The following is a 13667-nucleotide window of genomic DNA, read 5'->3' on the forward strand; positions in this document are numbered from 1 at the left end:
GCACTGCACTATTTTCCATAATATTGTTTTTGTTTTCTCTGCTGTGAAGAAAGTTCACAGGGGTTGGGGGATGTTATTTTTGTGCGGTTGGGATGGGTTTTCTGGGTTTGTTTTTTTTCTTTGTTTTTGTATGCTGTTTGTTTTAAATAAAAAAAACTTTAATGAAAATTTCTGAAAAAAAAAAAAGACTGCTTCCACTACTAACCCTGTTAAGAAAACACCACCACACATTAAAAACATTTTTATTCCAAAAAACACTCCCCCACAAGCCCTCATTAACCATTTTATTAATAATGCGGGCAGTGGGGGAGCGGAGACGGCCGACCGGGAATCATGAATATAATACTGCGGCATTGTCATTTCATATTACCCACCTGGAGCTGTGATTGGCCGAGAGGTCTCGGCCAATCACCGCTTCAGAAGGGTAAAATGAAACTCCAGTGCCGAAGTTTAATATTCATGGTAGCCCACCAGGGAGCGGAGCGCTTGTCACCTTCCCGTACCACACAACTACAACTCCCAGCATGCCCTTACTGTAAGGGCATGCTGGGATATGTAGTCACAAACGCTCTGCTCCCCGGTGGATTACTATGAATATGAAACTACAGAACTGTAGTTTCATATGTCCCTCCTGAAGCTGTGATTGTCCGAGACCCCTCGGCCAATTACAGCTCCAGGCAGGGAATATGAAATGACAATGCCGCAGTATTATATTCATGGTTCCCGGCCGACTCCGCTCCCCACCGCCCGCATCTATCACCCGCTGCCCCCTGCATACACACACCGCCCACAGTATGCCCCCACCATGCGGCCCCCCACCCCATATACCACCCGTTGCCCGGCCGCATTTAATTCCCGCCAGCTAGCTACTGCAAGACTACAACTCCCAGCATGTCCTCACTGTAAGGGCATTCTGGGAGTTGTAGTCTTACAACAGTGGGTGGCAGGTGGTAGATGCGGGCGGTGGTTGATAGATGCAGGCGGGACTTTATGGGACTTTCTCTAAGCCAACTTTTTTTTGTGTAGATTTGCGACTTTTTAGGCCGCTTGCAACTTTTTGTGCGACTTTTAAACAAAAGTCACAGTTAGTAAATCCCTGCCTACAGCTAAGTAGAAAAACGATCTTGTGTAAACCAGCTGGATTGTGAGAAATCGTTCAGCCCGGCATACCACTAAAAGTTGCGCGTGCGACTTTTTTGCGACAAATATAAACCAAAAATACTGTGTAAATCCCTTGATAAATTCCCCCAATGATTATTGGAGATTGCCTGTATCTACCACCAAACACAATATGGTGAGTGTATAACTTAAATCTTCCAATGTCATTCATGTGTCATCCTTAGGCAGCCCTGTAATGCTGGGACTTTGTTTTGGAATAGTTGGAGGTACAGTGTTTGGATAACTCTTCACAGCAGTGTGGCCTTCAGCTGTGTGCCTACAGGTTTTGCAAGACAACAATCCCCAACACCCCCAGACATCCTTTGACTGTCCAGGCATACTTGGAATTGTAGTTTTGCAACAGCTGGAGGCACAGTGTTGCTGCAAGCTGTGTTCCTCCTGCAGCCATGTCAATCAGCCATCTTGTGTCCATGACTCTTGGACACCCTCATGCTGCATTGGGACTCATCAGTGTCCCAGGAAGTATGGGGACCCCTAGTAATGTGATTTTCGATGGCAGCTTTGTGAAAACAATGTGAATTATTGTTTTTTGCCAAGATGTACAACATATAGTAAGTTTTTATACCTAACAGTGCCCATTTAAAGAAACTACAACAGCTTAATTTTCAAATATGCAATATTTAATTATAAAACATACAAAACACCAAAATACACTTCCTGAGTCTTATACATAAATGTATGTATTAAAAAGATAGAAATACTTTACAATATATATCATATGAGGACAATGTGCAGAAAGAATTTCAGTCCACATTCACTGATGAGACAACCTATGTACCATGGAGGCTGTTTCTGAATGCCAGTCCCAGTTGTAAAGCCATCTGTAAAATCAAGATTCACAACATTGGTCAAGGTCCCAGGTCAGCAGCAATTGTAAAAAAATGCAATAAAATAAAGAACTGCTTTACTTATTGCTTTTCAAAAATGTGAAATATGTTACATCTCATAATGCAACGGTATAAGGAAAAACCAATAGGCCTTATACTAGACATAAATGTAAGTTAACCCTGAAAATTCTTTGTTTGGTTTCTTTGGATCTCTGAATCATGTATCACCCAATCAGACCCTGTACTAGTGCATACGGTTTACCACAAAGTGCTCCTTTAGAGAAAAGGGGTTCTCTTAGAGGGTCCTTTCGAATTTTTGGACTACATGGAGATGCACATACACAATCAGCTGCTATGATGTGGGAGCTACTATGGCAGTATTTCCCAACCAGGGTGCCTCCAGCTGTTGCAAAACTACAACTCCCAGCTGGAGAAACCCTTGTTGGGAAGCACTGTACTGTGGAACTGATCTACATATATCCAACTAAATTTTAAAGAGGTACATCTGTGATTTATTCCCCCCCCACCCCCCAAATCGACTGGTGAAAATTATACAGATCTGTAAACTACTTCTATTTAATAATCTTAAAGGGGTACTGCAGCCAAAAGTAACTTATCCCCTATCCACAGGGTAACTTGGCTGCAGTACCCCTTTAAGTCTTTCAGTACTTTTTAGCTGCTGTATGCTTTAGAGGAAGTGGTGTAGTTCTTTCCAGTCTGACCACAGTGCTCTCTGCTGACACCTCTGTCCATGTCAGGAACTGTCTGGAGCTGGAGAGCTTTGCTATGGGCATTTGCTCAGGCTCTGGAAAGTTCCTGACATGGGCAGAGGTGTCAGCAGAGAGCACTGTGGTCAGACAGAAATGAACAACACAACTTCCTCTGTAGTATACAACAGCTGATAAGTACTGGAAGACGTAAGATTTTTTAATAGAAGCAATTTGCAAATCTGTTTAACTTTCTGGCACCAGTTGATTTGAAAAAAATATATATAATAATAATCATTGTTCATTGCTTTCTAAAAGTCCTTTAAATAGAGAGCCCTACGTAGTGGCTGATCAGCTCCCAAATTCAACCACCTAACACGGCCAACATGTCTATTTGGGTTTTTTAACAGAGACAGACACTTTATCTATAACAAATTCCATCTGATATCTTCCCTGAATCATGGTCAGTGGTAACATATACTACCTTGTGCGTAAAACTGAATCCCTGTGCAAGATATGATATTTGGGAAAGGCAAAGTATTGGACACAATAAAAAAAAAAAAAAGATAGGACTTTGTATGGACCTTCTGTAGTTTGATTTTTAAGAAGGTGCTAGTTATTTTAGTTTTAGTACCTTTTAGTTCCAACTAATAGTAATTCTGTATAGACTTTCTAATGTCTCAATTTAATTACTAAGCCAGTCATGGGTCATTGGACTCCCCTTTTAATCCATGATATATGATCACTATTTCACACCGCCAGCAGTGCCATTTCTCTGTCTCCAGCATCTGTGCCATTTCCAATGACCTTTTTAGCCCATTTGTGGAGACGACTGTACAGGGGGAAGCCTTTATTTTCCCGATACAGATATAGCCCTGTTATTTCATTCCACTGAGGACTTGGCTGGGCTTCATCCACTGGATATGCTGTGACCATTTCCTGTTCTTCTTTAGTCAAATCCACAAAACCAAAGAACTGCTTGACATTACTGGCCGCTAGGACCTTTGCATGGACTTCGGCGGTGCGGTTGAAGAGATCCTTCTCATTGACACGGTATTGGCTCCAGTATGCTTCCTGGTGGTAACTCAAAGGAGAACAGCAATGGTGCAAGCACTTTAGAAGGAATATAGTTGAAGCAACGACACCAATCATAATCCAGCCGAGAAACTAAAAGGAGATAGAAAATAACATGTGAGTTCAGCCTGTTAACAAAACGTCATTTGTTTGTCTTCCATCACCACCTCGAGTTTGCTTGAGAATAAAGAACAGTACAGTACAGTATTATGTTTCTATAGAGCTCAAGTTATCTTTACTAAGGGTAAGTTTGCACATTGTGCATTTACTGCAGAAAATGTGCAGTGTTTCTGCATGAAAACAAATACAAGAATTTAAAATTAGTTGCAGATCTGTTGCAGAAAATCTACACGGTGTGAACTAAGACCAAGTCTCTAACATTTGGCAAAAAAAACCTATAAAGGCGGTAAAGTCATCTCATTACTGCATGTACCACCATTAGGACATATGGACATTGGGGGAATTTATCATTGTATGTACACTATATTTTTGCTCTGAATTAGTCTCTAAATTTGTTACAGTTACTTTGTTGGTAACTTTTGAAGCAGATCATTTTCATATGATTGTGTAGGTATGTCAAAATAAAGTTATTTTTCTACAGTGGTCATGAATTTATCATGTGTGACTTGCCAGCCTATACCAGCCCTGACCTGGCTTACAAAACTGGTTGTGTACAGCATTAGTAAAAATTTGCACAAATTGTCGTATTAAAAAAAATTGCAGTAAAAGTTGCAAAGGAGAAACCATATAGAGTAGAGCTCACCTCCCCCTAAGCTTGCGCCTGGATCCACACTCAGCTCGTGAGTCTTAAACAGTGGAAAGAAAATCCACTGCATCGAATGCCAGTGCTCGATCGCACAAATTTTCGCAATAGGTTAAAAAAGTTGCAGAGAAAGTTGCAAAGGAGAAACCATACAAAGTGGTATATTTTCCAAAAAATTTCCAAACAGTGGTGTATTTTCTTTTCACCATATGACGGCTCCGATCTTAGCATTACAACTGGACACAAATCTTACTAATTAAAAGGGGATTTCATAATTGTCACCAAGTATGCTACGCAAAAGTCCATAGTCAGAGCGGAACACAGACTAGTTTTCATGGTGCTTGGTGCTTAAAGGGATACTCAGCTTCTCAGAGTTTGGAACAAACTGTTCCGAATGCTAGATCCGGGCGCTTGTGATGTCATAGCCCCTCCCCCTCATGATGTCATGCTCCACCCCCTTAATGCAAGTCTATGGGAGGGGGTGTGAAATCTGTCACGCCCCCTCCCATAGTCTTGCATTGAGGGGGCGGGGTTATGACATCACAAGCTCCCGGCACCAGCTCATTTTGTTCCAAACGCTGAGCAGCGGAGTACCCCTTTAAGAAACTTAACTGGTGGCTTGGTGCTTTTACCCACTGCAAACAACATGGAGCTAGACTGTTACTGAATGCATCTTATTCGATCTCTCTCTCTCTCGCTCTCTGTAAAGGCGGATCATTTCTGCTAGGCCAGGGGAACACACAACAGCTGTAAGATTATGACAGCTCAATGTGCAACTCCTACATCAATCTCTATTACATGAGTTTAATTCAAGACCCCTTTTATAGTGCACCCTCCCTTATAAAACTTTGATTTGCTTTAAAAAAAAATTTTTATCAACCTTGTGAGGGAAAAAAAACCCCAATGATTTAAAAGCCCAGCAGTTGTTTCCACATACTTTTAATCATAAATAGGCCTCCAACCGGAGGACTGTATAAATCCCTGTGCCTGCAGTGCTACAGGGCCATTAAATGAGGATACTGCTGTAGTTTAAAACATATGTAACCTGCCTCCCCTACATGTTTCGTGACATCAGTCACGTCATCAGGGGTGTCTGAGGCATATGATGTCACGAAACATGTAGGGGAGGCTGGTTACACATGTTTTAAACTTCAGCAGTATCCTCATTTAATGGCCCTGTATCACTGCAGGCACAAAGTACTGCTGATGAAAGACATATGCTGGTCAATCCCTCCATCTTTTTACATCTGATCGCACTTTTATCAATAGGAATCAGCTGTGCTCTTGTTCTATTCTTTTCAAAAAAGTGCCCGCACATGCAATCATGGAGTAGAGCAGGCTTCACATATGGGTTGGTATTGAACAGGACTGAACCAGAGATTATTTACAACCTGACCTACCGTATGTAAGTATTCCATATACTAGTAAGATTGGTCTGGGTCTGCTATTATGGCAAAAAAGCATCACATAAGCATAAGTCCTGAAAAAGGTGATGTTTTGCCCAGAATAAGCAGATTTGAAATTGTAACCCATGTCAACGTAGATATGCACACACTCATGAGCAACAGATACACTACTGGTAATATAAATCAATATTTGGAAATGGCATTTAAATCCACCTCTGCATTCTTTTAAAACTCTTTTTGTCCATTCATCTCCAGCAGCAAGGTCATCCCCTACCCCAAAAGCCAGGATCTTGCCAGCTCCACCTGCAGTCAGTATCAACAGTCCTGGTGTTCCAGCGTCTGCACTGGTATTCATGGGGAACCCTGTCCTCCCTACCTACAATGGAGACCCCTTCACCCTGAGGGATTTCAAAGAGAGAATCCAGAGTTTGTTTGTCTTTCACTCTTTCCCTCCTAATCACCAGGTGCAATTGCTCACAGGACAACTCCAGGGACCAGCGTTAGAGGAAATCCGCACCTGGCCAGCCTCCGAGAAGGCGACTGTAGAGCAGATCTTTGAAGGACTGTACAAGGTATTTGAGTCACATTCTTCATCAGAGGTACATTTCCGGCTGTATGAAAGGCGACAAAAGCCAGGTGAGACCTTGACAGCATATGCCGTAGCCCTACAGAATGCCATAGAGACTGTCCAAAAACTAGATGGTATAACTAGGGCGATAAGGAGTTAATGGACAGATTGATTGATGGGGCATAATAAGTAGGACAAAGCCCAGCTGGGAATGTTAGCAGTCCAAAACTCCAACTTCGCTTTCAAAAAGACTGGCTATCCAAGTGATTGAGTCCGGGACTGAGTTAGAGGAAGCTTGTGCGCACCTTACACCTGTCCAGAGCCACTAGGGGCAGTAGCCAGATCTATACCACCTCCGTCACCAGCCCCCACCCTAATGTCCTCTACTTTGCCAGTCACTGCAGCCTCAGATTTATAGAGGGTTAGGCAGGACATTGAACAACTGACTAAGGCTGTGAAGGAGCTTGCCACCCGGGCCGCTCCACCTGACCGTGAACCACCCCTGCCTAGAAAACCTGCCCCTGCTCCTGCTCCACACAATTTCAATTACTGCAATCCTCCATCCAATAGACCCCGAGAGACCCAAAAACCCTTTTGCACTTACTGTAACAAATCAGGACATTGGAAAATGTAGTGTAGGATTTAAAACGGATTTCCCCTGAGGACGCGGACTGGCCCTCAGGAAAACAGTCATCAGGTCCAATCCCCGAAAGTCAGGACTCTCACTCTCACTTTATGCGCCCTTATGTAAAAGTTATTGTAGAAGGTGTTCCATTGGAGGCATTGATAGATACAGGGTCACAAGTGTCTACTATATCTAAAAGTGTTTTCTATCAGCATTAGGAGGCTAGTTTATTGTGTGAGCCTGATGATGTTAACCTCCAAGTAGTTGTGGGTAATGGTCAACCAGTGCCGAGGCATGGATACTTGGAGCCAACTATTCAGTTGGGAGAGCATGTACTTAGCGGGCAGGGAGTGATTGTAACTAATGTGACAGATAAGGGGTCTGCTGAGTTTATATTGGGGATGAACATTATGAAGAATAGTTTCACTGAAGTGTTAGATGCCTTACATGCCTCTCTTCCCCATATGTCCCCTTCAGGCCAGCGGGCTGCACAGTACCACTTAAAAATTCTACAGGCGGAGCAGAAGTTTGCCAACAAGCAAGGTGAAATTTGCAGAGTACGATTTCAAGACATCAGGTCAGTGACCTTCCAACCAAACACGGAGATGATTATCTGGTGTTGTGTATGTCCCAAAGTCAAGAATAGGTACTATCAAGCCCTGCTGGAATCTATGCAATTGGAAGATCATCCTCTTGTTCGAGCAGTGAGAAGCCTTTTCACTGTCACCAATGAGAGAGTCCCGATGCGGTTAGTAAACCTGTCTGATTATGCTACTATCTTGGCTACTCCTGTAGCCAAGCTGTACCTCCTAGAGTGGAAAGACATTGTGACAGAATGTCTGGTGGCTTCACATCGTGCAGCTCAAGTGGCCGAAGGATCCAGTGTGAGCCTTCCAGAGCCCTCATGGACGCAACTCCAGACTGGAGATGACACTACCCCAAGGGACCAAGTCAATGGAATTATCAAATGTTGCCAAGAGGTACCATGAGGCTTTCAGCAAGCAGCCCACAGACTTCGGGCAGACTTCAATGATTTAGCACTGAATCCTCACAGGTGACAGCCCACCTATCAAGGAAAGCCACCATCTGGTTGCGCCCGGCATTTATCATGCTGTCAAGAAGATGCTGGCTGACATGAAAGAGGCAGAAGTAATCCAGGAAAGTCAGAGCCCGTGGACGGCACCACTTGTCCTAGTCAAGAAAAAGGATGGAACCATCCGCTTGTGTCGACTACAGAAAATTGAACAATTTCACACATAAGAACGCATATCCATTGCCAAGGATAGAGGAGTCACTCACTGCCATCGGGTCGGATGCTTACTTCTCCACCCTGGACTTAACCAGTGGATATTGGCAAGTGTCCATGGCTGTGGAGGATTGGGAGAAGACCACCTTCGTGACATCCATGGGACTGTTAGAGTTTAAAAGTATGCTGTTTGGGCTGTGCAATGCCCCTGCTACGTTCCAGTGTCTAATGGAAAGTGAAATCTGAATTTTCAAAGTGTCCTATTGTACCTGGACGATGTCATTGTGTATTCCAAGTCCTACCAGGAACACCTTAGCCACCTGTCAGACGTCTTCCAAGTCCTGATCAAGCATGGGCTGAAGATCAAACCATCAAAGTGTAACTTGCTCAAATCACAGGTCCACTACTTGGGTAATGTTGTCAGCGCAGACGGAGTCGAGCCTAATCCTGAAAAGGTGGAAGTTGTCAAGAACTGTACAACCCCACGGACGGTGAAAGAAGTCAGGAGCTTCTTGGGGTTTGCTGGCTACTACCGCCATTTCAATCCCCACTTCACCCAGATTGCAGAACCCCTCACAGCTCTTTTACGGGGTACGGCGAAAGGAGAACTATGGAAGACTACCTGTTGAATGGGCCGAAGAGCAATAGACGGCGTTCCAAGCTCACAAAAGTCTGCTGACAGAACCACCCATCTTGGCGTATCCAGACTACAGTAAGCCATTCCGGCTGTATACTGATGCCAGTTTTGAAGGTCTGGGAGCTGTCTTGTCCCGGAAGGGCAAGAGCGAATAATTGCCTATGCCAGTAGTAACCTGCGAGAAGCAGAGAAGAACTATGCAAATTACAGCTCATTCAAGTTGGAACTTCTCGCCCTGGTGTGGGCCGTGACCAAAAATTTCAAAGACTATTTGGCCGCCATGCCATTTACTGTCTATACGGATAATAACCTGTTGGCCCACCTGAACACTGCTAAGTTGGGTGCTATTGAGCAGCGTTGCGCTTCAAGATTAGCCAATTACAGTTTCCCCATCAAGTACAGAAGCGGCAAGTCGAATGTCAATGCCAACGTACTGTCTAGGATGACCCCCGGCGAAGAACCCTCTATTGAGGACGTGTGCGAACACGTGTAGATGCCCCCATTCTACCAATGGTTCGTGAAACAGAATGTTGTGACTGCCCTCATGGACGGTGAACCCAGGTCCAAAAAGGTTAAAGAAGACCTATACACCTGGAACACTCTTCAGGACTACCTTCTGGCGAAAAAGGTACCAACCTGTCTACGCCGGGCCCAGTGTGACTAAGAGATGAAACATCTGTGGTGACAGAGGAAGCGACTGTTTGTGCACAAAGGACTGTTGTACTGAAATTCTTTGGATCCAGTCTCTGGTGATTGACTTCATCAGATTCTGGTTCCCCGAAGAGATGCGGCGAGGGTATGCATACCATGATCAGTTGGGACACTTTGGAGTCCACAAGACTGAAGCTACTGTCAGGCGAAGATTCTATTGGATCGGAATGCGGAGTGACATTGAAAAAATGGTGCAGTGAATGTGTTGTCTGTAACATCAAAAAGAACGTGCTCAAGGATGCAAGAGCACCCCTCTATTCCATCCAGAGTGAAAGGCCTAACCAGTTGGTCACTCTAGACCATGTCAAGTTGTCTCCTACCCGGTCTGGGTACACCTATGCTCTCACCATGGTGGATCACTACTCTTAATGGTTTGTCATTGTCCCAGTCAAAGATTTCACAGCCAAGACAGCAGTCCAGATGTTCTACTGCAATTGTGTGCAGACCCTTGGAGTAGTCTGGAGTCTGTCCTAATGGACCGTGGAATGGCCTTCGAGGCCCAACTCCTCCGAAAGCTGTGTCAATTCCATGCCTGCAAGAAATTCCGGATTACTGCTTATCACGCCCAGGGGAACGGACTCTGTGAGTGTATCAATCAAGTCTTTATCCACATGTTGCAGCCTCCGTGTCAAGACAAGAAGAGTGGCCCTGACTGCTGCCCGAACTATTGGAGATCTATAATAACACAGTCCACTGTTCTACGGGGTACACCCCTTTCTACTTGATGATGGGGCAACATGGACAGCTGCCTAAAGACCAAACATTTGGGCTTCAAGTCCCATTCAACAAGTCTCCGCAAGTCTCCCTGGTGTGGGTCTCTGACCACCAGAGAAGAATCCAAGAAGCCAAAGAAATTGTCAGCAAGAAGATATGCGGGGCTCAGCAAAGACAACGACAGGACTATAATCGTCATGCCTCTGCCAAAGCACTTCAATTGGGCGACAAAGTGTGGCTGCTGAAGTTTCCTAGAACCCATAAGTTAGACTCTGCCTGGGAGACAGAACCGTACACAGTGACAGCCATACCCTATCCAGATTCCGATGTGTATGAAGTACAAAGGCATGGTTAAGAGCCGCAAGTTGTTCACCGAAACCGGATCAAGTTGTGTTTAAAAAGATCTGCCAGTGCTCCCAGACCCATCTTCTCCATCCGTCAGACCTGCGAGAGAGTATGTCCCAGAGGAAGGGATCCATCTATGGATTTCCCCATGTTTTCTCCGAGACAGCTTGCGATCTTCTGTGTCTCACAAAACCCGGGGCAGGTCCAACCGACACTAATCTCCATACCAGTCCCAGTCTTGTCACCGTTGGCTCCAGCTTATACCCCCGTCTCTAGAGTGCCGACCCTGTCACCAGTCTCTCCACCACTGCTGCCAGTGACTCAGAATCCAACTAGTCCTGGACTAATACCAGCTCCCGAGTTTGCTGAGGAAAAGCCAGCTGCCATTCCAGAGGTTCCAAGAGCTCCCGAAGACGAAGGCGTTCCAGACTTTCCAGAAGTAGTGTTGCGCAGGTCCCAAAGGTCAACACAAGGACAAATTCCTGCAAGGTACAAAGATCTGCTCACAATATAGTGTACAAGGTTATGTACCACACAGTAAGTTCATATGTAAACACTTAAGTTAGGTCTGTAACATTACTTGTAGTCCCAGTCCACAAATGTCCAATGTATATATATCTGTCTAACATTTTTCTGTCCTCGTGTACGGGGTACTCTACTGGCCAGAGGGTTCCCCTGAAAATAAATGTAAGACACATGTAGAGGAAGAGTACATTATGCAGAGGTAAAATGGTTATATAGTATCATACTACTTGTTGAGTTCTAGTGGTTTATTGAAAGAGCTTTATTGTCCGTTCAGTCATTACAAGTCATACAATAAATTACAATCACACAAAGCATGACAGTACAATACACAGCAAAGGTTCCCTAAGCTATACATCGCACATCATGCTACTCTAACACTCCACTCAATCCTGTAATAGAAAAGCACAAGATATCGAACAACAAAACAATACAATCTGTGATCGGGGTAGGGGCGTGGGCTGTGGGGGGTATGGGCGATTATGTGGGGGTGGGGAGGGGGCGGATCACAGGGTCAAACTGCTGGGCTATATCTTCAAGGAGACATGGGAGAAGGAGAGGGGTCTTCACTCCTCTTCTTCCTCATCGACGGCCGGGCTGTCCAAGATGGAATAGTCTCTAAGCAGGCTCTTGATGAACCTGCGGCAGTCCCGGACGGACATGTTCTCCCTGTTGATCACGAGGCGGTTCCTGGCAAGCCACACTGCGTCCCTAAAACAGTTCATAAGGCGCCAGGCCTCCTGTGACATCACAAGCGGGGAGTGACCCTGACGTCACGAGTCTCCATCACTGCACCGGCGGGACCTTTGGATAGGGATAGGGTATGTTCCCACTGAGGAATTGGAGAGGAATTTCCATGAGTAATTCTGCTCGCTTTTTCCTCTCCAATTCATTCAGCAGTGAAAATCCCCATAGAGCTGTGCAGAATTTCTGCCCCTCAGTTCACACTGAGGAATTTCCTCAAGCAGAATTCTGACGAGGAAGTCTGTTCCGCTTGAAGAAAGAACATGTTCTTTCTTTCAGGCGGAATCAGCCTCTTACTCCCATAGAGTTTTTTTTTCAGTCAGAATCATTTCCACGCGAAATTGGAAATGGCGAGGAATTCGCACGGAATTTCCGCATGAAAAAAAAAAGAGGATAATATCTATATATTATACTCTTCTCCTCCGCTTGAAATTTTCAATTCCGCATGTGGAATTCCACTCGAATTCCATGCCAATTCCGCGCGAAATTCCGCGCAAAATCTCTGTGAGTTCTTGTGGAAAAGTAACAATATTTTGAGGCAGAAAATTTCTGCTTGATTTCCGCCCCAATTCCTCAGTGTGAACATATCCATAAGATGTTTAGGGGCACAGTACCCCTTTAAGCTAGACAAACATTGCTATCAGATATGAATTCCCCAAAAGTTTTAAGGGCATAAATATGCTCTGCAGTGTGTTCCTTCTGACTCAGCTGGTTGCTCTTTAGGTCATTTTTAAGCCATTTGCCATTAACAAGCCTGATATCTGTTTCTTTACTTCTTGACATAAATAAAAGCCATTTGCCAGTATAGTGACATCAAACAAGTGGTCAGAATTCACAGCATGCAAAAGATATTGGCATTGTCCCAAAGGGCTTAAATGACTACCCTGATTTCATTTTTTTGCATTATTGATTTTCTGTCCTCGTTTTCCTGTATCTGAAATTATTTTATTTTTATATTTAATGTTTTAGTATTTTATTATAGTAGTGGAAGTTTATTATAGTAGTGGAAGTTTGCTACGTCTTTAAATGGGCATTGCAAGATTTAAAAACCTTTTATACGTTGTACATCTTGGAAAAACACTAACCTTTGTAATATTGTGGTGTGCCACATAGGAAGTGTGGTAGAAGAGAGAGATTGTAATGGCTCCCCCTCTTATAAAGAGAGGCTGAGCCAGAAGCCCATATGTCAATCTGCAGGTCACCTGGTTAACTGGTGCTCTCTGGTTAACAAACATCATGTGAACACATTATCATGTGACTAACTCAAAGTTCCTTAAAAGGTCCTTTATACATAACACTATACATAATACATATTACCATGGGGGAGACACTGCATGAGGGCCCCTAGGACACAGAGGGACTTAACCTGACAGGGTCTAAGCACTGTACAGGACTATATCCCATACTGGGATATCACAATATACTTCATAAAAAAAAGTCTCTCTTTTTATCATGTATGGCTGCAGCATCATCTTTGTCCCAGCTGAAGCACAGGCAGGGACAAAGTCCAGAAAGTGGGACTAGCACTTATCTGTGCTCACTTCTGTCCTATCAGACTGCCGCATGAAAACAGGGAGGAGTAGGTTACAGAGCAGCCTG

General features: G+C 44.3%; 1 protein-coding gene across 8 annotated transcripts in view; it reads right to left on the reverse strand.

Moving 5' to 3' along the window:
* Nucleotides 1-1917: 1917 nt before the first annotated feature.
* CALHM2 (calcium homeostasis modulator family member 2) overlaps nucleotides 1918-13667 on the reverse strand; it is a 76908-nt gene continuing 65158 nt past the window's right edge. For 7 of the 8 annotated variants that reach the window (XM_056529679.1, XM_056529677.1, XM_056529680.1 and 4 more), the window contains one exon: nucleotides 2878-3880. In XM_056529679.1, the coding sequence (XP_056385654.1) occupies nucleotides 3464-3880 (417 nt within the window). In that variant the 3' untranslated portion in view covers nucleotides 2878-3463. Of the gene's footprint in view, nucleotides 2001-2877; nucleotides 3881-13667 lie in introns of those variants that run through there. The other variant, XR_008846164.1, reaches the window with a different exon arrangement.

Source organism: Hyla sarda, chromosome 7, assembly GCF_029499605.1.
Source record: "Hyla sarda isolate aHylSar1 chromosome 7, aHylSar1.hap1, whole genome shotgun sequence".
Lineage (NCBI taxonomy): Eukaryota > Metazoa > Chordata > Amphibia > Anura > Hylidae > Hyla > Hyla sarda.